Source organism: Salmo salar, chromosome 11 (genome assembly GCF_965601325.2).
Source record: "Salmo salar chromosome 11, fSalSal1, whole genome shotgun sequence".
In the NCBI taxonomy this organism is placed as follows: Eukaryota; Metazoa; Chordata; class Actinopteri; order Salmoniformes; family Salmonidae; genus Salmo; species Salmo salar.
Genome location: NC_138301.1, coordinates 41371925 through 41399799, shown reverse-complemented (window position 1 = coordinate 41399799; position 27875 = coordinate 41371925). Strand labels below are relative to the sequence as shown.

The window sequence follows — 27875 nt, the reverse complement described above, 5'->3', positions numbered from 1 at the left end:
GATAGAGGTTAACCTTCCAGCAGGACAATGACCCTAAGCATACTGCTAAAGTAACACTCAAGTGGTTTAAGGGGAAACATTTAAATATCTTGGAATGGCCTAGTCAAAGCCCAGACCTCAATCCAATTGAGAATCTCTGGTATGACTTAAAGATTGCTGTACACCAGCAGAACCCATCCAACTTGAAGGAGCTGGAGCAGTTTTGCCTTGAAGAATGGGCAAAAATCCCAGTGGCTAGATGTGCCAAGCTTATAGAGACATACCCCAAGAGACTTGCAGTTGTAATTGCTGCAAAAGGTGGCTCTACAAAGTATTGACTTTGGGGGGGTGAATAGTTATGCACGCTCAAATTTTCTTTTTTTTTGTCATATTTCTTGTTTGTTTCACAATAAAAAATATTTTGCATCTTCAAAGTGGTTGGCATGTTGTGTAAATCAAATGATACAAACCCCCCAAAAATCTATTTTAATTCCAGGTTGTAAGGCAACAAAATTGGAAAAATGCCAAGGGGGGTGAGTACTTTCGCAAGCCACTGTTCCTAGGGAAACTTTTTTATTTTTATTTTTGTTTCACCTTTATTTAACCAAGTAGGCCAGTTGAGAACAAGTTCTCATTTACAACTGTATTTCGCAAGCCACTGTAGGACTGTTTCATAACGGTAGCTCATATTGTCAGAGTACGAGCAGGGTTAGGAGAATGAGCTGGCATGCAGGCGATCAGGCGGTTCATTGTAATCCCCCTCTGTCCTGCTCCAGAATGGGAGAGGGTAGTAGCCCCTCCTTCCATCTGGCACTAATTTTCTCTCCATCTCACTCTTTCTTATATATATATATATCGTTCTCTCCTCCTATCTCTTCACATATTTTTCTCTCCTCCTATTTCTTCATATATTTTTCTCTCCTATTTCTTCATATGTTTCTCTATCTCCTATTTCTTCATTTGTTTCTTTCGCTCCTCCTATTTCTTCATCTGTTTCTCTCTTTCCTATTTCTTCATATATTTCTCTCCTATTTCTTCGTATATTTCTCTTTCAGCTGGAACCATCCGATTGCCTCCCTCTCACACTTTTTACATCCCATCTCCTCCTCCTCCTCTTCCTCCATTTGTCATCTTTCCCTCCCTCCCTCCTCTCCCTCTCATCTCTTCCTGAATCCACCACAAGGGCACCATTGTGGGCTAATGGCAGGGAGGTTCCTCAGGGCTCAGAACTCAGTCCTATTCAGTTGTCTGACAATTTTTTTACTGTTTGAAAGGTGAATGACGTTTTCACTGGTGTTATATAAGTTCAGACATTCGTATTGTTGACGCTTATCGATTTTGGTTTATTTTAGCTAGTGACTTGACTATTGAAAATATTAACATTCTTTGTGTGGAATTTTCTGAAAAGAATAGAGTTTATAAATCACCACTTCAACTTGCGTAAACTTCTCCTGGACAGCACAAGGGTTTTTCTTTCACAAAGGCATCAGATGTCAATTCTCCCTCTAAACCTCTATTCAGTGGACCTCTGCAGCCATAGTCACTCATGGAGAACAATTTAATTGCTGTTGCATAGTGGTCAATATTATGTCATCCCAAATGCGTCATCATTATATGTATGCATCATTAAACTTCTGGCTATTGAAGTCTCATTGAAGAGGAAGTCATGTACTGTAGGTTAAGCAGCTGTTAACAGATGTTGAGTCAAATATTTCCCTCCTTTTTGGAATACTGCATCTAAAGTTACAAAGAATAGCTTTGCCCTTGGATGAACCAGTTCAATCAAGGTTTGCATTTTAGAATCAGGGAAAATAATAAGTATTAGGGGATTTCTAGTCCATAAATCCATATACTATTGTCCATTATCGTATGCACAGCATATACATTACACAGAAATGCTAGCGCCTTCTATCATACATTTCATTAGCTAGCTGTTAAATGGTCTGTAGTTTAGATTACTTGATATTTTTAAACAAGGCACACATACAAAAGTATGCAGTTGATTAAGAATCAGTAGATAAACACAAAGTTTCCGACTTATTTTCATGTGTTCCTCTATCATGATAGTGTTTGGCATATGTGGCAGGATGCATTTCATTTTTAAATAAGCTAAAATGGCATATCAGTCATCAGTAGTCGCTACTGTGGTCCAAAGTCTAATATAGGGTCACTTGTTCAGCTCTGAAAGCATTCTGTGGAATTCTCCCCAACTACATTACTAGGCATGTTGTGATTTTTCCTGCAGCTGTGAGGTGCAGCTGGCCAACGCCACCTTATAGCTCCTCCAGATGATCTAGGCCCTGTATTCATAAAGTGATTCAGAGGAGGAGTTCTGATCTACGATCAGTTTGTCCTTTTAGATAATGCTGACTAAGACCGGGTGGACCTGATCCTAGATCAGCAATCCTATTTTGAGACACTTGGGAATACAGGCCCTGAGCTTTGTAGGCGTAATCCATCTCACCAGCTTTACCTTTTTTATGTTATTTTACCAGATCATCTCAGCTTTCAAGCTCACAGCTCCAAAGTGGCCATTTTGTTTCTCGACTGGGTGCATGGGGTTCATTGAATGAAGTACATTTGAACTCAGTCAAATCTATGGAATATGTTGAAATTAGTGTCATGGAGCCTATTGAAGGAATTCACCCTATCTAGTTGCCATTCTTGATTGCCTGATAGTGAAATCAGTCATTTTCATATTTTGCATGTGAATCTGGCTGTTGCTAGGTAGATGAAATTTCAATGGATTGCTTAGTCTCAGTTAAGCCTTATTCATCACTAGTCACAACAAAATCAGTTGTATAAGCGTATTTATCATGACTGATGTCATAATCTATTATAGCAGATTAGCAGGGGTGGCAGGTAGCCTAGTGGTTAGAGTGTTGGGCCAGTAACCGAAAGGGTGCTAGATCAAATCCCTGAGCTGAAGGTAAAAATCTGTCATTCTTCCCCTGAATAAGGCAGTTAACCCACTGTTCCTAGGCTGTCATTGTAAATAAGAATTTGTTCTTAACTGACTTGTAAAAAAATTGCATGTTATTGCTTTGGATTGATGTGGTGTCTACACTGTGAAGTACCTTCAGATGTGTCATTGTATAAATGTTACTTCTGAAATGCAAAAAATCTTTGTTAGAGTTGAAATCACAAACATATATTAATAGGTTCTTTCAGGGGAAATACTACGGAAGTGGACCAGACAGAGTTTACTGAAGCAGGATATTGTAAAGGCCTTTAGCCATAGTTTTATAAATTAATTGCAAAGACACCAGTTGTAAAAGAAATGGTTTAAACATTCTTTGCTGAATCTGTCCGGCTCAAATGTAATAACCCACTATACTGCAGGCAATAAAACATGTGAACTTTAACTACCCTTAGTGCTCCAGTAGGCTCCAATATGCCTGAATAGTGTCTGAGGGATGAAATTGGACATCAGAGTTGAGTTTTGCTCACTGAGTTCCACAGCTTTTTACATTGTTAGGAGATAAACTAGCCTGGTCTTAGATCTCTTTGTACTCTCTTGCCAACTCCTGTAGTCATTGTTTAGCGTGACATTGACCATAAAAGTCTGCGATACAGCACAAACAGATCTGGGACCATGCTTGAGAGAAAGAGGCCTGCTGGGAGGATTTGAGTCTTGATAGCAGTTCCACTTGCTGCTGTGATCACACCTCACCAATTACTGGGTCACAATCAGTGGCCTGGGCTGTGATGCAGAGAAAACATAATTCAATAAAATAACATGGTAGCCTGCCAAGGGTAGAAATTATCCTTTTCTCTATTCAGAAAGCTTTCAGACTAATCAGTGTGACTGAAAGCAGAAGAACTGGTCTTGATTGAACACTTCTTCAATAGTTTTATTGAATACCTTTACCCCCTCTCGATGGAGTTGTGTTCTGGCCGCCTCAGGATCTCTTCATCCTAATCTGTTCTTTTGTTGCTTGATGGCAGGAATTCAATAGCATGTGAACAGACGCCAGCCACAGTCACTTATGATCATGTGTTTTTTATATACTTTAAGTAAACAGGAAAGTCCTGTAGCCTTAGAAGTTTATTTTATTTGGCCTGGTCAAGGGTCTTGTTATATTGACCATATTTTGGTCAATTGGACAGGCAGCTGGACTTCTGCTTATGAGAACAGCAGTGTGCGTTGTTCTGTAACAGCTCAGCTGTGCCATACCGTTGCTGTGGAGTTGGGACCTTATTGTCCTTATCTACTCTCCCTTTGCTGCATGTTGGATTTGTGGAAGTTAGCTTTAGGTACAGTAGCTATCTGCCCACATTGTAATGAGTCTTCCTCCTGCTCAGTGTTTCCTCTGGAAACATTTGTAGCATTGGGGGGAAAGGTTGCCACACCCACCTCCTATTTTGGGTAATTTTTAAGTTGGAGTGAGAAGCTCCGTTATGGTGACTTTTTAAAAGGACATTCTACTCTAAAATGAATAAAAATAAATAAAATAATGCACACTCCATATAAAATATAATTTCCACCTCCAGAAATGAGAGACAAATAATGTATTGGTCAAATTATTTGTTAAAATTATGACCATATTGGTCCATGCATATAGCCTATATAGCACCGTCCATATTATTAGGTATGCTATTAGCAGTAAGCATTATCTCCTGTAGCCCATCTGATGCAGCATAGTGGCTATAAATAAATAGGCTGAAGCATGGGGTTGCCTACAGTATCTGCATTTACCCTATTGGGCTAATCATTGGGCGAGTTCGTTTTGCATGGTCCGGTGCCCGGGTAGGCAGAGTTTGTATATTTTTAGACCATTCCATTGGCTCTCCACTCACCCTGGGCAGCCATGCAAAATGAACTCGTCCATGAGTAGTCTCAGGTGTGCCGCAAGAAAATCAGCTGGCGGGTGGAATGAAAACATTATTTCGACGCATTGGTTGGCTCGTGGTTCAGAACAATTACATTGGTCTGAAACATTTTAAATCAAGATAATACACTTTTAAAAATGTTAATCAATATCATACACCTAAAACAAATTTCATCAAGATAATACACTTTTAAACATTAAAATGAAGATAATACACTTTTAAAAATTAAAATCAAGATAATACTCTTTTAAAAATGTTAATCAATATCATACACTTAAACATTTTTAAATCAAGATAATACACTTTTAAAAATTAAAATCAAGATAATACACTTTAAAAAACCAGGAGCTTGTTGTGTAGCATTGTGTTGTGAATTCCATTATGTGAGCAGCGAGGCAGACATAAGGCTACCAACCACGCATTGAGAGTGTAGAGCCTGGAACAGTCCATTATTTGTGTGGTGTGAAAACATTCTAATTTGTCCAAATGCAGAGCTTATGTTCCCTCTTCCCACGAGAATACGACAATGCGACAGTGAATGTTACACAACCTGCAGTAAGTGAATGTTACACAGCCTGCAGTAAGTGAATGTTACACAGCCTGCAGTAAGTGAATGTTACACAGCCTGCAGTAAGTGAATGTTACACAGCCTGCAGTAAGTGATTGTTACACAGCCTGCACTAAGTGAATGTTACACAGCCTGCACTAAGTGAATGTTACACAGCCTGCACTAAGTGAATGTTACACAGCCTGCACTAAGTGAATGTTACACAGCCTGCACTAAGTGAATGTTACACAGCCTGCACTAAGTGAATGTTACACAGCCTGCACTAAGTGAATGTTACACAGCCTGCACTAAGTGAATGTTACACAGCCTGCAGTAAGTGAATGTTACACAGCCTGCAGTAAGTAAATGTTACACAGCCTGCAGTAAGTGAATGTTACACAGCCTGCAGTAAGTGAATGTTACACAGCCTGCAGTAAGTGAATGTTACACAGCCTGCACTAAGTGAATGTTACACAGCCTGCATTAAGTGAATGTTACACAGCCTGCACTAAGTGAATGTTACACAGCCTGCAGTAAGTGAATGTTACACAGCCTGCAGTAAGTGAATGTTACACAGCCTGCAGTAAGTGAATGTTACACAGCCTGCAGTAAGTGATTGTTACACAGCCTGCAGTAAGTGAATGTTACACAGCCTGCAGTAAGTGAATGTTATACAGCCTGCACTAAGTGAATGTTACACAGCCTGCACTAAGTGAATGTTACACAGCCTGCACTAAGTGAATGTTACACAGCCTGCACTAAGTGAATGTTACACAGCCTGCACTAAGTGAATGTTACACAGCCTGCACTAAGTGAATGTTACACAGCCTGCATTAAGTGAATGTTACACAGCCTGCAGTAAGTGAATGTTACACAGCCTGCAGTAAGTGAATGTTACACAGCCTGCAGTAAGTGAATGTTACACAGCCTGCAGTAAGTGAATGTTACACAGCCTGCAGTAAGTGAATGTTACACAGCCTGCAGTAAGTGAATATTACACAGCATGCAGTAAGTGAATGTTACACAGCCTGCAGTAAGTGAATGTTACACAGCCTGCACTAAGTGAATGTTACACAGCCTGCACTAAGTGAATGTTACACAGCCTGCACTAAGTGAATGTTACACAGCCTGCACTAAGTGAATGTTACACAGCCTGCACTAAGTGAATGTTACACAGCCTGCACTAAGTGAATGAGTAGCCTACTAAAATACATTAAGCCTATTTGTAGCCTATATTTGATTCTGGGAATTCTCTCCCTATGGCACTCGTAACTTGAATGTGCCTGTAAAGGAATATTTACCTTGCATAGAACACACAGCAACAAGCCGACTAGTACTGCTTTCACACATGATTTATGCTATTTTGCAGACTAGTACTGCTTTCACACATGATTTATGCTATTTTACCGACTAGTACTGCTTTCACACATGATTTATGCTATTTTGCAGACTAGTACTGCTTTCACACATGATTTACGCTATTTTGCTGACTAGTACTGCTTTCACACAAGATTTATGCTATTTTACCGACTGGTACTGCTTTCACACAAGATTTATGCTATTTTGACTCCCCCCCATTACAAACAGATATGGTTGGGCGTCTATTTTTATAAATCCATTGAAAATATACACCATCAAAAATAAATCCATTGTTCATTTGTTTATGCAGGTCCTAAGAAACATTAAAAGATGAATAAAATGTATTTGTAAAAAAAATGTTATGGCATATTTAGAGTTTCATTATGTTAGGCTGCTGGTTTGTGGCATGCACACAAAATCAATAGTTTTGTTCATTAAACAGACAAGACACACTTAGGCTACCCTGATCACAGTCAATACACATATATGTTATAGTAGGCTAAGAGTATAATGAAATATAACAGAATAAAATACAAATATTTTTCCCACACAACTTGCATCATGGCAATGTGTGGAACTGCTGTCATATAAAAAAAGGTGATATTTTAAAAGTTAGGCTGTTTGGAGTGTTTAACGCAAGCCCATGCTTTTTTGATCTCTTTCCTAATTTGCGTTGTCAGGGAGCAGGTGTAGGGTCTTACATTGAGAGTATCTTCATCATGTTACCCATAGAAAATAATAGCAATCTATATTTTCAAAAGCATTTGATTCTGGTGTTCATATTTCACAACCTTTGCAGGCTTTTGCCTATATCCAACACCAGAGGTATTCAACTCTTACCTTATGAGGTCCGGAGCCTGCTGGTTCTCTGTTCTACTGTACCTGATAATGAATTGCACCCACCTGGTGTCCCAAGTCTAAATCAGTCCCTGGTTGTCAGACTTTTCTAATCATTACTCGTTTTGTTGGCAGATGTGGACCGTTCCAGCATCTTCAAAGTGTGCCCGGGCAGAAATGATGCATACTAATATAAAATCCATCACTTAGAATTAAAACTGTTCCAATACTAGAATTTGTAAATGTTCCTTATGGAGATAGATTGGATCCCCATAAAAGGGGTATTGACTCATTGATCTTTTTGTTCATGTGATAGAATGCCTGCTGTATTCATGTGGTTACAGCTTGGCATTTTGACTGAGCTGGAGTTGACTTCTAACAACTGGTTTGACTGCTTGATTCTGTGTCATGCAGACAGCTCTCTAAACTCTGTTAGCACCCTGTCAGCTTTTTTACATGGAGACCTTGTCAACGCCGTCACTGTCTACTCAGTCACATACAGCCCTGTCAACTATGAAATATATGGCCCATTAAAATTAGGCTCAATCATATTTAAGCCCCCCTCCATTTTGTTCAAGCCTTAAAAGGATAGTTTGGGACTTGGCAATTTTATTTATCCTTTATTTAACTAGGCAAGTTTGTTAAGAAAATATTCTTATTTACAATGATGGCCTACCCCTGCCAAACCCTAACCCGGACGACGCTGGGCCAATTGTGCGCCGCCATATGGGACTGCCCATCACGGCCAGTTGTGATACAGCCTGGAATTGAACCAGGGTCTGTAGTGACACCCCTAGCACTGAGATGCAGTACCTTAGACCGCTGTGCCACTTGGGAGCCCCAAAACAAGAGGACTGATAATGAAGCCTGTTATCTATTTTACCAGAGTCCAATGAAGTCTTGGATACCATGTTTATGTATGTCTAGTATGAAGGAAGTTAAGAGGTACTTTCACGAGCCAATGCTAACTAGTGTTAGCACTAGCTTAGTCAGGCTTCCAGTCTTTTCACTAAGCTAGTTCGCATTGGTTCACGAAACTGCCTCTAACTTCCTTCATACTGGACGCAGAGTCATACAAATGGTATCCATGAGTTCATCTGATCTGGGGAAGTAGATAACGGGCTCATTGCCAAAATCCCAAACTATCCATTTAATACCCCACCTTTTCAGGATCTCGATGTGTGCATGTTTCACTATAATGCATTTGTCTGACCACCCTGTTGTTGTGGTTGTTCCTCAGTCGAGGCTGGGGCTGGTGCCTGGATGACCCCCCCGTGCGGGACGTGCTGGATCTGAACTCTGTTCCCCCCGGGGTCCTGTACAGTGCTGCCCACCAGTGCCGCCTACAGTACGGCTCTGGATCCCTGCTCTGTGACGACGTGGACGTAAGACCCCTGAATCTGAACCAATACTTGTCTGTTTCTTCAGCATACTCCTGCTATCTGCATATCCATCCATGGTGTGTCCTTTCTGTCCCACAACCCTCGTCACAGCTCTTCCCTTCTCACTTCTCCTCTTGTCCTCTCTGTCCTACAACCCTCGTCACAGCTCTCCCCTTCTCACTTCTCCTCTTGTCCTCTCTGTCCCACAACCCTCGTCACAGCTCTCCCCTTCTCACTTCTCCTCTTGTCCTCTTTGTCCCACAACCCTCGTCACAGCTCTTCCCTTCTCACTTCTCCTCTTGTCCTCTCTGTCCCACAACCCTCGTCACAGCTCTCCCCTTCTCACTTCTCCTCTTGTCCTCTTTGTCCCACAACCCTCGTCACAGCTCTTCCCTTCTCACTTCTCCTCTTGTCCTCTCTGTCCCACAACCCTCGTCACAGCTCTCCCCTTCTCACTTCTCCTCTTGTCCTCTTTGTCCCACAACCCTCGTCACAGCTCTTCCCTTCTCACTTCTCCTCTTGTCCTCTCTGTCCTACAACCCTCGTCACAGCTCTTCCCTTCTCACTTCTCCTCTTGTCCTCTCTGTCCCACAACCCTCGTCACAGCTCTTCCCTTCTCACTTCTCCTCTTGTCCTCTCTGTCCCACAACCCTCGTCACAGCTCTTCCCTTCTCACTTCTCCTCTTGTCCTCTCTGTCCCACAACCCTCGTCACAGCTCTTCCCTTCTCACTTCTCCTCTTGTCCTCTCTGTCCTACAACCCTTGTCACAGCTCTCCCCTTCTCACTTCTCCTCTTGTCCTCTCTGTCCCACAACCCTCGTCACAGCTCTTCCCTTCTCACTTCTCCTCTTGTCCTCTCTGTCCCACAACCCTCGTCACAGCTCTTCCCTTCTCACTTCTCCTCTTGTCCTCTCTGTCCCACAACCCTCGTCACAGCTCTTCCCTTCTCACTTCTCCTCTTGTCCTCTCTGTCCCACAACTCTCGTCACAGCTCTCCCCTTCTCACTTCTCCTCTTATCCTCTCTGTCCTACAACCCTTATCACAGCTCTTCCCTTTTCAATTCTCCTCTTGTCCTCTGTCCAACAACCCTCGGCACAGCTCTTCCCTTTTCAATTCTCCTCTTGTCCTCTGTCCCACAACCCTCGTCACAACTCTTCCCTTCTCACTTCTCCTCTTTGTCTCCTCTTCACTAACCTTGCTTTTCATTCCCCCACTAGTTAATGTAACACTGCATCACTCCTCTTAGCCCTTCCACCTTCTTCTCCCTCAATCGCTTCCTTACTGCTCTCTGTCTTTATTCTCACATCACCCTCCATTTTGCTCTTTACTCCCCCACTCCTTATTACTATACGCCTCATCCTCATTACTCATCCACTCATCCTCATTACTCCTCATCCTCTTTACGCCTCATCCTCATTACTCCTCCCCTCATCCACATTACTCCTCATCCTCTTTAATCCTCTTTACTCCTCATCCTCATTACTCCTCATCCTCATTACTCCTCCACTACTCGTCCTCTTTACTCATCCACTCCTCATCCTCATTACTCCTCATTGTTATTACTCCTACACTCCTCGTCCTCTTTACTCCTCATCCACATTACTCCACTCCTCATTACTCCTCATCCTCTTTACTCCTCCACTCCTCATCATTATTGCTCCTCATCCTCATTACTCCCATCCTAATTACTCCTCCACTCCTCATCATTATTGCTCCTCATCCTCATTACTCCCCATCCTAATTACTCCTCCACTCCTCATTCTCATTACTCCTCATCCTCATTACCCCTCATCCTTATTTCTCCTACCCTCTTCCTCTTTCCTTCTCCACTCCTCGTCCTTTTTACTCCTCATCCACATTACTCCTCATCCTCATTACTCCTCATCCTCATTACTCCTCCACTCCTCATCATCATTACTCCTCATTCTCATTACTCCTCATCTTCATTACTCTTCATCCTCTTTACTCTTCATCCTCATTACCCCTCTCCTCTTTACTCCTCTACTCCTCATCCTCATTACTCCTCCACTCTTCATCCTCTTATCCTCTTTACTCCTCCACTCCTCATTACTCCTCCACTCTTCATCCTCTTTACTCATCCTCTTTACTCCTTATCCTCTTTACTCGTCCTCATTACTCCTCCACTCCTCATCCTCTTTACTCATCCTCTTTACTCCTTATCCTCTTTACTCAACCTCATTACTCATCCACTCCTCATTCTCTGTCGATCAGTTATGTTATTCTCTTCTCTATACTCACATCACCCCTATAACCTCTCAACAGACTGCTGTCTGCTCCATTAAAACATCACCCCTATAACCTCTCAACTACTGTCTGCTCCATTAAAACATCACCCCTATAACCTCTCAACACACTGCTGTCTGCTCCATTAAAACATCACCCCCATAACTTCTCAACCGACTGCTGTCTGCTCCATTAAAACATCACCCCCATAACTTCTCAACACACTGCTGTTTGCTCCATTAAAACATCACCCCCATAACTTCTCAACACACTGCTGTCTGCTTAAACCATACATGAGACATGCTCTCTAAGTGGCCACCAATCGCATCGATACACACAGCTTCCTGCATCAGTACACACTGTGCAGCAATGCTCTGGCAATTGTCCATGTGATTGGAGTGACAGAATTTAAAGGGCAACAAATTGGAACAAGAGCATTTCATCTTTAAAGCCCAGATGTGTTGGCAAACGAGCTACAAGCCAATACATGCATATACGGTTCAAAGTGTCAGGCTTTATGGTTTAGTTTGGACACTCAAGCCTATTGGATTCACAAGTCTTTGTTTGTCTAAAAGTGTTTACAAAAAAGGTGCAAAGAGCTTTAGACACGCAAGTATATGTTGTCTTAGTTTGAGTCGTGCTACTGAAGGCAATTTTCCAGTTTTGATTCCGTTTACATTTCATTATGAAGGTGAAGACCCACAGAAGAACATACACAGAATCTGTGTAAACGGCATATGTTCATCCCCGGCAGATTTCTGGAAACGTTAATGATAGAAAAAAGTTCAATGAGTTCATCTGTACGTTAATGAAAAATCATTATTCCAATAGTACCCTTTTGATAGAAAATGCTTGCCTGCTGACAGTTGCTTGCTGTAGGCTACACTGTAATGGGAAAAAGGTGCTGTGAGTGATAATACACTGGTCTCACATTTTAAACAGTACATACATAAACAAGCAGCCTATAGGTTCACCATATTTACCTAATACACCCCTCAGGAATTCCTCGCTTGCTGCTTGATTGAATAGCGTCCCCCTTAACTGTACATTTTTTTGACAGAATCTGAGGGGGCCTATATGTGTTTGGTTAGAGGAAAATGGGGTGATTTGCTCGAATTAGCAGCGAGCTACTGCGAGGGCCAGAAAGATAAACTCGCAGCCGCCTCGGTAGGCGGAAATAGAGCCGCCGAATGTGTATCCATTTATCACTTCTAGAATTACGGCGATTTGAGCTGGAATTACACCCGTTCCCCCTGTCAAATTGGATGTTAGGCATATCCGGCACTTGGAAACCGTCAAGGTTTAAGTGGTTAGAACAACTGGCGCGAGACAGCGGGGAGGATAGCTGATTAACAAGCCCCTTGCTGGGCACTGAGCTCATCATTTGAGCTCATTGAGGAGGTATGCAGTGAAGTCAGCTGGAACAGGATGGATGGTGGCACAGGACTGTGTTCCTGCAGACTTTCCATAGAATTCCTCTGGTAGGGTGTTGTGTTGTGGAAACCACATAGTTTACACAAAACCTCTGCTTTCTAAACTGCCCTGCAAGGTTGAGAAAACTTGGCATTTCAATAGAGAGAGGGAGGGAGTGGGGAGAGAGAGGGAGGGAGTGGGGAGAGAGAGGGAGGGAGTGGGGAGAGAGAGGGAGGGAGTGGGGAGGGTGGGAGTGGGGGAGAGAGAGGGGGAGGGAGTGGGGAGAGAGGGGGAGGGAGTGGGGAGAGAGAGGGGGAGGGAGTGGGGAGAGAGAGGGAGGGAGTGGGGAGAGAGAGGGGGAGGGAGTGGGCAGAGAGGGGGAGGGAGTGGGGAGAGAGAGGGAGGGAGTGGGGAGAGAGAGGGAGGGAGTGGGGAGAGAGAGGGAGGGAGTGGGGAGAGAGAGGGAGGGAGTGGGGAGGGTGGGAGTGGGGGAGAGAGAGGGGGAGGGAGTGGGGAGAGAGAGGGGGAGGGAGTGGGGAGAGAGAGGGAGGGAGTGGGGAGAGAGAGGGAGGGAGTGGGGAGAGAGAGGGAGGGAGTGGGGAGAGAGGGAGGGAGTGGGGAGAGAGAGAGGGAGTGGGGAGGGAGTGGGGAGAGAGGGAGGGAGTGGGGAGGATGGGAGTGGGGAGAGAGAGGGGGAGGGAGTGGGGAGAGAGAGGGGGAGGGAGTGGGGAGAGAGAGGGAGGGAGTGGGGAGAGAGAGGGAGGGAGTGGAGAGAGAGAGGGAGGGAGTGGAGAGAGAGAGGGAGGGAGTGGAGAGATGGGGGGAGGGAGTGGAGAGAGAGAGGGGGAGGGAGTGGGGAGAGAGAGAGACCACACACCAACATTCTCATCCAGGGTTGGAGTTACTACAGCCCTTTGTATGAATAACATTAGCAGCTCACTCCGTGTGCTTGTGTTTACAGGAAGCCCACCAGGGCAAGAAAGCAAGCGTGGGATAGATCATCTCCTTCAACCCTCTTTGGTACCATTGCCAGGACTGAAGCAGGAAACCTGAATGGAATTAGGGAATCATTGGTTTCCTCCTCACCTTTCGATAGTGGTTGGGAGGAGGACTATTTCTTTCTTAGTCTGTGTTTTGTAAACAACCCTGGAACAAAACATTCCCAATCAAATAAATGAGTGAGAATTTGACACTTTTCCCAACGGGTAAATCTTGTTGAAATAACGACATTCCAAGATTAGAACCAAGTGGTTGTGGGTTAAGGCTGAATCATAACTTAAGGTCCGAATTGACATTGATGCATGATTTAGCTGGATTTAGTTATTCAGAGTTAGGATGTAATTTACTAGCTCGTTAGTAAGTAAGTGTTTCATATACAATGAGGATACATGTTTAACATTCACTAATTGGCTGATGGAGGGATGAAAATATTAGATAAAATGAAGGGATGAATTGTAGTTGTATGGAGATTTAATAAGGAATGCCCAAATAAAGAACCACGGTGTCATGAATAAATGTAACATGGACAAGCTGTATGATGTAGTAAAGTACATGACTATAAATCACTTTTGATAGCAGCATTAATATATCAAATGCTCATTAATATATGCACACACACACACACACACATGGATGGGCCCGAAGACTGTAAGAAATGTGCATTGCAATAACTCCTTTCCCTTGTGAAACACTAACCAGGTTTCCATCTTACCTTTTTAATGCCAGTAAAGTACATGTCGTCTGATGGAAACCGCTAATTTGCCGGTAAACTTTCCAAATGCTGACAAAGCAAAATACCTTAGACAAGGTGGGATCTTTTTGTGTCTGTAAAATGAATTATGCTAGAAATGGAGGTTATTTACATAACCATCATATCGAAGTAAACTTGGAGTGACGTGATATGTTGTGTGGTCCTCCCACTACGACTCAGGAAAGCATGCAGTTTATTAGGCTACAGATGAAATAAGTTATGATGAACTTCACAGGGTGGTGAAAGTGCAAGGTGATGAGCTTGATGCTCCTTTCCAATAAATATCGAGGGTCTTATTCTGGTGACATGATGATTGACAAATAAAAATAAGCAGCAGCCAAGCGTCAATCTTGCTCTTTTGTCCATAATAATCTCATCATGCAGGCTAAACCCGCTCTGTATGTGTGAGCTGTTGGCTAGAGAGCATGTACCAAGACCAGAGTGGGCACCCTCGCTATATAACGGAACACACAGTAGAGTGTAAAATGTGATGGAAACCCATTTAACTTGTATTTCTTGGGAATTTAACCATATAAGTTATATTTATGTGCACTATGTCATCACGCAACAAGTCAACAAGTTAATTTGGTGGAAACACATCTCTGGTGGGAAAATGAGCATATTGTTTTTCTGCAGATGTTAGAATATTTCAATTCAAATTTGTCAACAATTGTATGGAGACCTAGCTACTGACACATTCATCATGTCACTCCCCACAGAGGCTTACACACAAAGGCACAAGCACAGCATGCAGGGCTGACATTATTTTTCTGTTCACTTCTTCTAGTTTTATCTCCATTTTGATAACCACAACAGTCTTCCGAGTATGACCGACTCGACCAGCCAATCTGTCTGCGATTTTTGTCCAGGAATTGAAAAAGAAGGGCATCAGCTCTCTCCCAGTTTGATAGATGTTTGTTCTTCGTCCTCTAGCGCGTTCTAAAGCCGAACAGCTTCAAGAAGGTCAAAGCTAACGTCAGAATCAGACACGGCTGACCATTCTGCCACTTCACAAACAAAATGTCAGCCCCCCCAAAAAATACACACAAGTCTATCTCCATCGTCCCAATCTCCCAACACCAGTCCGATAAACCCTGAAATCGACCTTTTGGAGCTCTTATCTCAAGTCTCCACATTCAGCAATGGAGTAGATGGTCAAGTCCCAGTCGGCCCCCTCTCTCCTTGGTGTTGTGTGAGGGAGCAGACCATGTCTCTCTCCAGAGAGGCTTGTAGTAGCTTCCCAACGTGTCGTCCCATGCCACCAGCTTCTACTTATCGCAGCACCAGGACGCCAGACCAGAGTCACTGTCTCTGACCTAGGGTCAATCTTTAAGAGTGCTCCCTAATCGAATCGGACGCACCTCCGGACACCCCCCTCAGGGCTCAGACACAAGTGATCTTCCTCATGATAAGAAAGCTTTACGGCAGGATAAAATGCTGAGCAGTGAACTCGGTACCATTTTGCCAGTGCAAAGGTTAAGACTTGGCTTGTGTATCAGCAAAGATTATGTAGGGGGCTCAGTGGGTGGTGTAGGGGGCTCGGTGGGTGGTGTAGGGGGCTCGGTGTGTGATGTAGGGGGCTCGGTGGGTGGTGTAGGGGTCTCGGTGGGTGATGTAGGGGGCTCGGTGGGTGGTGTAGGGGGCTCGGTGGGTGATGTAGGGGGCTCGGTGGGTGATGTAGGGGGCTCGGTGGGTGACGTAGGGGGCTCGGTGGGTGGCGTAGGGGGCTCGGTGGGTGACGTAGGGGGCTCGGTGGGTGCTGTTGGGGTCTCGGTGGGTGACGTAGGGGGCTCGGTGGGTGACGTAGGGGGCTCGGTGGGTGACGTAGGGGGCTCGGTGGGTGGCGTAGGGGGCTCGGTGGGTGGCGTAGGTGGCTCGGTGGGTGACGTAGGGGGCTCGGTGGGTGACGTAGGGGGCTCGGTGGGTGGTGTAGGGGTCTCGGTGGGTGGTGTAGGGGGCTCGGTGGGTGGTGTAGGGGTCTCGGTGGGTGGTGTAGGGGGCTCATTGGGTGACGTAGGGGGCTCGGTGGGTGGTGTAGGGGGCTCATTGGGTGGTGTAGGGGGCTCATTGGGTGGTGTAGGGGTCTCTGTGGGTGACGTAGGGGGCTCGGTGGGTGGCGTAGGGGGCTCGGTGGGTGACGTAGGGGGCTCGGTGGGTGACGTAGGGGGCTCGGTGGGTGGCGTAGGGGGCTCGGTGGGTGATGTAGGGGGATCGATGGGTGACGTAGGGGTCTCGGTGGGTGGCGTAGGGGGCTCGGTGGGTGGTGTAGGGGGCTCGGTGGGTGACGTAGGGGGCTCGGTGGGTGACGTAGGGGGCTCGGTGGGTGCTGTTGGGGTCTCGGTGTGTGACGTAGGGGGCTCGGTGGGTGACGTAGGGGGCTCGGTGGGTGCTGTTGGGGTCTCGGTGTGTGACGTAGGGGGCTCGGTGGGTGACGTAGGGGGCTCGGTGGGTGCTGTTGGGGTCTCGGTGTGTGACGTAGGGGGCTCGGTGGGTGACGTAGGGGGCTCGGTGGGTGCTGTTGGGGTCTCGGTGTGTGACGTAGGGGGCTCGGTGGGTGACGTAGGGGGCTCGGTGGGTGGTGTAGGGGGATCGATGGGTGACGTAGGGGGATCGGTGGGTGACGTAGGGGGATCGGTGGGTGGTGTAGTGGGTTCGTGGTTTTACAAGAGTTATAAAATAAGGATAAAGCATGTAATATCGTTGTAAACAGCAAAATGTTAACAAAATTGTAGACCGTTTTGGAGGCAGATTATGTTTTTCTAGCAAAGACCAACGCAGTACCAACTGTAAATAAATAAATTGTTTAATTGCACAAGATGGTTGGCCAAGATGGTTACCTAGTTAAAGTTGTGGTTAGCTAGCTAACTAAATTACCAACTGCTAACTACACTATTTTGCTGGATACTGTAATTCCTCCAAAAATGGTGGCCTTTTGACACACAGACAGTAGTACTGTAGGTAACCAACACACAGCACACTAAATCTGCTTTTAAATAATACCATGTTTACAATACACTTTTTGTTATTTTTTGTTCTGAGTGACAGTGTACTAGTATTGCTTCTGTCCCTCTCATTGCCCCTACCTGGGCTGAAACCAGGGACCCTCTGCACACATCATCAACAATCACCCATGAATAGTGATGTATTTCCCCTTTGACCCTCATTCAAAAGTGTCACACAAGCATGTAGATGTGGTGCTCGAGGGGGAGAGCATTCATGAAGCACCCGTTGTGATGCTGGAGGGAGGTCCAGAATTCCGGGCTGCTTTTGCACACTGTTGTCTAGTTGTGGCCGTAACCTGAATGGATTGCGCAACGACTGTTGGCAGATGCATTGCTCGACTGCCATGGCGTTTCAATCACACCGACAGCGTCATTGCATTTTGGTACACCAGAATTACATTCATTTCCAATGAAACACTGTGTTTGCCTTGCAGCATTGCATTGCAGAGACAGTTCCAGTGCGTTCTGTGTTGGATTTATTGAATGTATGTGTCAAACTGTATGTGTAGACGGCTTGACATAAATAGTAGCAGAAGGTGAATGTTGAGCTTTTGTTGCACACATATCCAGATATCCATTAACGCTGCCGGTGTGATCGAAGGCTAAGGGTGATGAGCACAATATCGTTTGCGAACTGCAACACCCCCAAGCGATTCGTTCTCCAGTTTGAGTTTGTTGAGCAGAGGCTGTGCATGTTTTTTTTCTACAAAACTGTGTCCATCATACATTCAATAATCAATTAATTGCATTCATTCTTACACCATGCAGTCAATGATCAGTTGTAAACATGTATTTTTCTTCACTATGCTGCCTGCAGCATGATCTAATTTGCCTGCGTGCATATAAGACGGACGGTTGTAGGCCCGGAGCACATCTCCACTGGAGGAGCACTTATTGATTCTGCTGTATAGAATTCATTACGTCCAGCAGGTCAAACGAACAATTAGAATGAACGAGTCACTCAGGAAAAAACAACTCATGACTCTCGAGTCAGTTAAAAAAGAGTCATTCAAAAATAACAAATTATTTTGCGAACTGCACATCACTACCCATGAAGCATCGTTACCTAGCACTCCACAAAAGCCGTGGCTCTTGCAGAGCAAGGGAAACAACCACTTCAGTGTCTCAGAGCGAGTGACGTCACCAATTGAAACACTACTAGCTCGCACTGCTAACTAGCTAGCCATTTCACACCGGTTACAACAGCATGGAAGGTTCTTTTGAAATATGCCCTCCTGTGACTTTGGGGCTCAACATTGATGTGTGAAGTAACATCCCCAGATAGTGTAGAGAGAAATGACATCCTTAATGCCAGAGAGCATTACTTCACAGAAGGCTACAGTACATATCATTTGATTCTGAAATGGTTTTCTTGGAACATACCATATTAATCCTAATCCTCGCTGTATGTCTCTGTCGTGATTTAAACCCGCTAATGTTTGCTGTTCTAAATCCTTTCCTGAGCTAAACCTCTCGGGAAATAACCAGAGTAATCAGATGTATGTTTTTGGATATGGCAGACGTGTGCCTCTCGCTTAATACTTCATCTTTATACACACATCGCCGCTACATGTAACTAGAAAATAAGACCATTAGTCACAGTTCACTACATTTTCACAATACTATATACAGTACCAGAACTGGATTATAATAGTATAATAGTATATGAAATCGTTAAAATACTTTTAGTCGTTGTTTCAGCCAGCCTGGAGTGCCAGAATGTCAAACTTTGCAGTGAAAGTGTCTGTCAGTTGGAATCCATATTAATTCATAAGGCTACCCTATTTCGAGATCAACTGCACATTACACCTTACTTCAATGTTCTTCTATTGAATAATGTACATATCATGTCAGCCACACATTATTTAGATCTGTCTTCATGAAATGATATCAGCCATCTCTCTGTACTGGGGCCCTGCCTCAGAAGACAGCTGGCTCTCATGCCCTAAGCAACTGTTCCCAGGGATGTTTTTATGTTTAATTCATCATGTTGGAGGCATAATTGAGTTGATGTGGGCAGGAAGTAACTATGACTCTTTGTCCCTTCCCTGTAGAACGTCTGCAGTACTTTGTGGTGCACTGTTGGGACAACTTGTCACTCAAAGCTGGATGGTGCAGTCGACGGGACCAGGTGTGGTGAGGACAAGGTGAGTGTAGACTTCCTGGGAGCATGTGTGGTGAGGATAAGGTGAGTATAGACTTCCTGGGAGCAGGTGTGGTGAGGACTAGGTGATTGTAAACACTTCCTGGGACCAGGTGGGGTGAGGACTAGGTGAGTGTAAACACTTCCTGGGACCAGGTGTGGTGAGGATAAGGTGAGTATAGACTTCCTGGGAGCAGGTGTGGTGAGGACTAGGTGATTGTAGACACTTCCTGGGACCAGGTGGGGTGAGGACTAGGTGAGTGTAGACACTTCCTGGGACCAGGTGGAGTGAGGACTAGGTGAGTGTAGACACTCCCTGGGACCAGGTGGGGTGAGGACTAGGTGAGTGTAGACACTTCCTGGGACCAGGTGGGGTGAGGACTAGGTGATTGTAGACACTTCCTGGGACCAGATGTGGCAGGGCAAGGTGATTGTAGACACTTCCTGGGACCAGATGTGGTGAGGACTAGGTGAGTGTAGACTAATCCTGAGACCAGGTGTGGTGAGGACTAGGTGAGTGTAGACTAATCCTGAGACCAGGTGTGGGGGGGACTAGGTGAGTGTAGACTTCCTGGGAGCAGGTGTGGTGAGGACTTGTTGATTGTAGACACTTTCTGGGACCAGGTGGGGTGAGGACTAGGTGAGTGTATTTTATTCTCTTGATTTTCCTCCTCATTACCAGGATGACTTGAGGAGTTAGGTAAAAAACCTAGCAATTTTAGAATTGCTAGCCAATGTTGCTGTTTTTGGTAGTATGTTTGTAATCGTGCACTGGAGACTGTGTTTTTGTACCCCCAAACATAAGGAAATGATCCGTTAGTTAATGAAGACCCAGAAGATTATAAATCACAATGCTTCACTGAGCATCCAAATGAAGTATTGAAATGTGTGATTGTCAGTGGTGCTTTGACGGGGAGTGTGTGGCGGTGGGACACCAGCCTGAGAGCGTCAAAGGGGGCTGGGCTCCATGGAGCGAGTGGTCTGCCTGTTCCAGAACCTGTGGGGCCGGAGTTCAGAACGCCCAGAGGGACTGCGTCAACCCAGTGTAAGTCCTAATGGATTAGTCTACGCACCTGCACCGGAGAATTAGAATTAGTTAAAAGCACATTCAAATTCAAAGCAATATTCCGTGGTGTGTACACCAGCAGGTACACTATCTTGTGTTATTATCTGCTTTCAGATTTATTTTTAAAGCAGAACATCAAGGGGCTCTCCCAGGAGGGGCACCTCTTACTGTTAGTATATAGTATGTCAATATGCTGTTGACTTATCAGTACTAAACAGGGACTTAAATAACCCTTAAAGGCACACTCTTTAATCTCTGTTTTCACCCACTATGAGGCTTTAACATTAATATTTGTAAATAGTTGTTGGGTACTTGCAAATGTAACTACCTCTGAGTATTTTAATTCTGTGTTAACGTCCCCAAAACCAAAGATGAGAGGTCTGTTTTTAGGGCAGTTACCACAGAATACTGTTAACAAACAGTGGTAGAAGAAGGCCTGCACGTTTAAAAGCACAAAATGTCAATCAGTCTGTGGACATCAGTGTGTTTGGGCGTGAGCCAAGACCGATGTACAGGTACTGTATGTATCAGATATTCCAGTGGACTATACATGCAGACCATGCTCCATCAGCCCTTGACCATCTTAGTTAACAGAACACAGTTAATCCATATGACATATTTCTGTGAACCATGTCACTTATTGAACACAGAGTGTCACCACCCTACTAAAGCCCTACTTGGCTAATATGTTAGGAACTGAATACTCTTCTCATTCATTCTCATTGAATAGAGTAATCATTTTTGAAATCATTATAGTTGTTGGATATTGAGTGGAGCCGTTTTCAAATAGAGTCCAAGGTCTGTTCAGTGTCATCCATCCAAAAACGTATTTCTGAGGTACCTTACTGTCTTGTTGCCGTGTTTGTGTTGCTCTGCTTGGAGGCGTAGGCCTATTCTGACTTGCCTCTTCTTTTGTGCATGGCATTGACGCTCAGATCCAGTGCTTAGACAAAGAGAGTGTCCTTGCGTTTTCAAATAAACCGTCTAGTGCTCAATATAATTTTTCTTAGATATTTTTCCACTTTTATCTTTCTTATTTGTTGGAATATTGTCCTTTTTGAGGATCTCTGTTCTGCCCTCCTGGATCTGTTCTAGTCTCCTGGCTCTAGACAAAGACACCGTGTTCAGTATATGAGCCATCAGGGGCCTCCTGGCTCACTGTGTTAGACAAAGACACCGTGTTCAGTATATGAGCCATCATGGGCCTCCTGGCTCACTGTGTCAGACAAAGACACCGTGTTCAGTATAGGGGCCTCGTTTATAAAATGTATATATCTTTTATAAATCAAATCAAATCAAATGTATTTATATAGCCCTTCTTACATCAGCTGATATCTCAAAGTGCTGTACAGAAACCCAGCCTAAAACCCCAAACAGCAAGCAATGCAGATGTAGAAGCACGGTGGCTAGGAAAAACTCCCTATAAAGGCCAAAACCTAGGAAGAAACCTAGAGAGGAACCAGGCTATGAGGGGTGGCCAGTCCTCTTCTGGCTGTGCCGGGTGGAGATTATAACAGAACATGGCCAAGATGTTCAAATGTTCATAAATGACCAGCATGGTCAAATAATAATAATCACAGTAGTTGTCAAGGGTGCAACAAGTCAGCACCTCAAGAGTAAATGTCAGTTGGCTTTTCATAGCCGATCATTGAGAGTATCTCTACCGCTCCTGCTGTCTCTAGAGAGTTGAAAACAGCAGGTCTGGGACAGGTAGCACGTCCGGTGAACAGGTCAGGGTTCCATAGCCGCAGGCAGAACAGTTGAAACTGGAGCAGCAGCACGGAGTCATCATGTCAGGTAGTCCTGAGGCATGGTCCTAGGGCTCAGGTCCTCCGAGAGAGAGAAAGAGAGAATTAGAGAGCATACTTAAATTCACACAGGACACCGGATAAGACAGGAGAAATACCCCCGACACATAAACTACTGCTGCATAAATACTGGAGGCTGAGACAGGAGGGGTCAGGAGACACTGTGGCCCCATCCGATGATACCCCCGGACAGGGCCAAACAGGAAGGATATAACCCCACCCACTTTGCCAAAGCACAGCCCCCACACCACTAGAGGGATATCTTCAACCACCATACGCAGACCATATACAAATGGTCTGCGTATGTTCACTACTCAATTTATGAAACGTCTGTATTCATTATGTTGTATAAATCACACATGTAAGCATGTTTATTTTTATTTACACTACATGCAAAATAAAATGAAGTTCATCGTTTATAAATCAAAACGCTGGCATCGATTTTCACGTGCGCCCAGTTTATGATCAAATGTGTACCTAAGAACATTTACGCCCCAGTCAGGATGAACTGCCACCAGTTTCTGTACTCAACGGGAACCACCAGAGACTAGGCAAAGAGTAGCACTGGCGGACATTTTGATTGATGGAATCCAATAGGATTGTGTTAGGAGTTCATAGTTTCCCGACACGGAAGACAGAGAAGTGGTAGAAAAGGCAGTACTGTGCTGTTGGGGCTACTGGAGGACTGGCATTGGGCAGTGGTGTAAAGTACTTAAGTAAATATATGTTAAAGTACTACTGAAATACTATTTATATTTTTGACAACTTTAACTTTTATTTCACTTCATTCCTAAAGAACATTTTACTTTTTACTCCATACATTCTCCTTGACAACCAAAAGTACTCGTTACATTTTGAAAGCTTAGCAGGACAGGAAAATGGTTCAATTTCCATTACAATGCCGTATAATGGAGGAGAGAACTCACTTGAGAACCGCTTGAAAAGTATTAGCATTCATAAGAGGAGTGTCACTGATTGCAGTTATCATTGGTTAAGTTGGTAAGGACATAACCGCATCATCACTTATGTAATCCCTTTATTTTCAATGACCAATGAGCATGAAATGCAAATTATGTTCAGAAAATAACATTACAACCATTGAATTACATAGAATCTCTCATTTAGGTTCGCACTGTAGTCTCATTTTCACCTAATTTATCACCTGATTTACTTAAAGGCCCAGTGCAGTCAAAAACTAGATTTACCTGTGTTTTTATATGTATTTCCACACTGAGTTGGAATAATGCTTTGACATTATGATAATGCCCTTTTAGTGTAAGATCTGTTTGAAAAGACTGCCTGAATTTTCAGCCTGTTTTGGTGGGATGGAGTTTTTGCCTTCCCAGACAGTGGCCTTTTAAGTTTTCCCCTCCACACTCAGACCTCTCCCAGACAGTCCTAGCTAAATTATTGCTTGAGAAATAGCTCTTTGCTAAGAAGCTATTTTAGTTTATTTTTGACCAGTTTAATTGAAAACAATCACAGTAATGTACTTAATTGTTCCCCAGAAATGATTTAATATTGAGATAAGAATGGCTGCATTGGACCTTTTAAGAAGAAGGATAGGTGGTCCAGGTATCCTTATGACATGGCACAAGTGAGGGGGTGGGCCTTTCCTCTTTTGTCCTCTATTGTTTCCGCAACGGAGGATGCCGATGATATCAGAGGGCACCATTAGACCAACTCCTTGAATTGCAGTTGTGTAAATCAAAAAATAATAACTATTTTGCTCAAAACATATTTTGGTACCCTTAAGTGTGTGTACATTACTGTATTTATATGTGGGATATTGTTTTCCAACATGAAAAGGTTGAAACATTTCTGGGGTGCATCTTTAATAGGATCTCTGTGATTAAAACATTGTGTCCTTGTTCCTTTTGCTGTAGGTCGAAAGGTTTCATTTAAAGGCCTACAATCACATAGACACATGGTGCTCTTGATGAAACATGACAACATATAGTTTTCTGTGTTATGTTCTGTACCTCTATGGTTGATTTGAGATGCTGTCTCTTGGCCAGGCTTGTAAAAGATACTGTATCTATGTCAATGTGAGTCACCCGTGTTGAGCCACCTTGTTATCACATGCCTTACAGCCACCTGGAAATACTGTTATCATCCATTTAAAGACATGCCTGTTTCTCCACTCTCTCCTCTCCTCCAGTCCCAAGTACGGAGGGAAGTACTGCGTGGGGGAGCGAAGGCGCTACAAGATCTGTAACAGCACCCCTTGCCCCCCCAACCAGCCCTCCTTCAGACTCATCCAGTGCAGTCACTTTAACACCATGCTTTACAAGGGCAAGTTCTACAAATGGGTGCAGGTCAACAACAGAGGTGAGTGTGCGTTGTTCTAGCTAGATACTGTAACATAAACTCATACACCCCAAAGTAACTAAATAACACAGAATACATTTCCAAATGTTCAATTTTAGCCTGTATGTTTAGTCAACTTTAGAGTGACAGTGCAAACAAGAGGAAAATACACTCACTTCATAACATTTTTCAAAACCATTCATTGTTCTACATCCGAGCAAGGCCTGTAGCCATTTCATGCATGTTTGGAGTGTCAATAAAGCATGTGATGTAAGTTGTGTATTTGTTGCATTCCAAACCCCATTGTGAAGAAATTCAATTTGCATTCCAAATTCCGCTATAGCCATGACATTTCTGTCTATTGACTGAAATGTTGGTTTGAGATCCATTGTAGAGCACAAACACATTGTGGAGCAAGACAGACAGATACTCATTCTGGTAGAAATCATTTTTGGGTCTATTCACCTGGAACTATGAAAAATGTGCAAACCAACTATTGTTTGGCATGCCAAACTCCAAAAGTTTTTGTTGAAGAAATATGGCCTACTTTTACAACAGCACTTAGTAATATTTAACTGTACTGTGTGGGCTGTGTTTATCAGGTATAGAAAGAGAAAATGCCTTAAAGTATGCAATGTAATACGTTAACATTTCTCAGTTTACTACCCTGAATAGACAAGGTTGGAAAACAACGATTCCTTGTCGAAATAGAAACGTTCTCATTGGAAACCCTTCTATACCATTATATACAGTATCGCACAGCAGCTCCTTGTGTGCCCAGCTCCTAATTTACTATGTTATCAGCCTGAAGAATGACGATAACGTTAAACCTGAGTTAAGGTTAAACAGGTCTGTGCAGTGTCAATAATCTGCAGAGTGGTATTGCTCTGACAGTGGATGTGTTAAATACAGTACGGACATGTATACAAGGGTAATACTTGAACCCTACAGTGCCTTCGGAAAGTATTCAGAACCTTTGACTTTTCCACAATTTGTTACATTACAGCCTTATTTTAAAATTGATTAAATATGATTTTTTTTCTCAGCAATCTACACTCAATACCACATAATGACAAAGCGAAAACAGGTTTTGTAGACAATTTTGCTAATTTATTAAAAATGAAAAACAGATACCTTATTTACATAAGTATTCAGACCCTTTGCTATGAGACTGGAAACTGAGCTCAGGTGCATCCTGTTTCCATTAATCATCCTTGAGATGTTTCTACAACTTGATTGAAGTCCACCTGTGGTAAATTATATTGATTGGACATGATTTGGAAAGACACACACCTGTCTATATAAGGTCCCACAGTTGACAGTGCATGTCAGAGCAAAAACCATGCCATGAGGTCGAAGGAATTATCCGTAGACCTCCAAGACACGATTATATTGAGCCACAGATCTGAGGAAGGGTACCAAAACATTTCTGCAGCATTGAAGGTCCCCAAGAACACAGTGGCCTCCATCATTCTTAAATGGAAGATGTTTGGAACCACCAAGACTTCCTAGAGCTGGCCGCTCGGCCAAACTGACCAATCAGGGGAGAATGACCTTGGTCAGGGAAGTGACAAACAACCCAATGGTCACTCTGACAGAGCTCTAGAGTTCCTCTGTGGAGATGGAAGAACCTTCCAGAAGGACAACTATCTCTGCAGCACTCCATCAATCAGGCCTTTATGGTAGAGTGGCCAGACAGAAGCCACTCCTTACCTGCACCATCTCTACGGTGAAGCATGGTGGTGGCAGCATCATGCTGTGGGGAAGTTTTTCAGTGGCAAGGACTGGGAGACTAGTCGGAATCAAGGCAAAGATGAACAGAGAAAAGTACAGAAAGATCCTTGATGAGAATCTGCTCCAGAGCGCTCAGGACCTCAGACTGGAGCGAAGGTTCACTTTCCAACAGGACAACGACCCTAAGCACACAGCCAAGACAACGCATGAGTGGCTTTGGGACAAGTCTCTGAGTGTCCTTGAGTTGCCCAGCAAGAGCCCGACCTTGAACCAGATCGAACATCTCTGGAGAGACCTGAAAATAGCTGTGCGCAGCAATGTTCCCCCATCCAACCTGACAGAGCTTAAGGGGATCTGCAGAGAAGAATGGGAGAAACTCCCCAAATACAGGTGTGCCAAGCTTGTAGCGTCATACCCAAGAAGACTTGATGCTGTAATCGCTGCCAAAGGTGCTTCAATATAGTACTGAGTAAATGGTCTGAATACTTATGTAAATGTAATATTTCAGTTTTGTCATGACTGGCCTGTGAGGACCAGGTTACAGTGGATCACGGTTCTACAGAGAGGGGGGGGGGGGGGGGTTATGATACCTCACACCCATTTTAGATCTTAAGGCAGCGGATTAATCCTTTTTCCTTTAATGTTTGGGACTGGAATGTCTGTGTGGGCCTTATGAAGAATCTACCTCAGAACTGTAACATGCAATAAATGGACTTATTGGACATTATATTTCATCAGCCAAAATGGTGGTAACAATGATAGATGGAATATGAGAATGAATATCGATTTTTGTGAAGTCATTAAATGACAACTTTATAATGAAAACGTTAACTTTAAGAGTTTTCATAATATATACATGATGTTTACATACTGTGCGTTGTGTAGGAAATATCCAGATCAAAGAGAATGTTTTTGTAACGATGAACTGTTAATCTAGTTGTCTAAACGAGATCATAGTAAGTTCTAATACCTTGCCTTGTAACGAGCTACGCCCCAAGGAACCCAGAGAGTGTGCAACCTGAGGTCTACGACTAGTTGTGACCCCTAGTTGTGACCCCGAGTCGTGACCCCTAGTCGTGACCCCGAAACACAACACAAGGACGAGGACAAAGAAACCTCTTAACAATCAATATTCTCTTCAAGTCATCGGTTGTGTACACGGCCCTCCGACCCAAGCTGGGAGCGTCGACATGGCTGATTAGCCAACTAAGAAGACCACTCTCACAGAACGAGTGCAAGGAAACAGACAACCAAGAGAAAGGACATTGTGACATCGTGTGGACAATCAGAGACGTACACCCGCTAACGAAGGAGACGCGGCCATCGAAAGATCAGGGCGTCGGCCAAACCTATCCCACTAAGTGGAACTTGGCCCACGAAGAGATACCCAACGGAGACCTTCAACACGTAAATGCATGCATTATAATTCTGACCCATAAGAGCAGTAGTTCAGGGCAAGGTGTCAGG

The 27875-nt window shown here is 44.0% G+C and overlaps 1 protein-coding gene across 1 annotated transcript in view; it reads left to right on the top strand.

Annotated features, from left to right (window-relative positions):
- Window positions 1-27875, top strand: part of LOC106562791 (A disintegrin and metalloproteinase with thrombospondin motifs 7) — a 158760-nt gene that overhangs the window by 44486 nt on the left and 86399 nt on the right. Inside the window, exons 9-12 of the mRNA XM_082957946.1 lie at window positions 8796-8940; window positions 19402-19494; window positions 20390-20535; window positions 24526-24695. Coding sequence (XP_082814072.1) covers window positions 8796-8940; window positions 19402-19494; window positions 20390-20535; window positions 24526-24695 — 554 coding nt within the window. The remainder of the gene's footprint in view (window positions 1-8795; window positions 8941-19401; window positions 19495-20389; window positions 20536-24525; window positions 24696-27875) is intronic.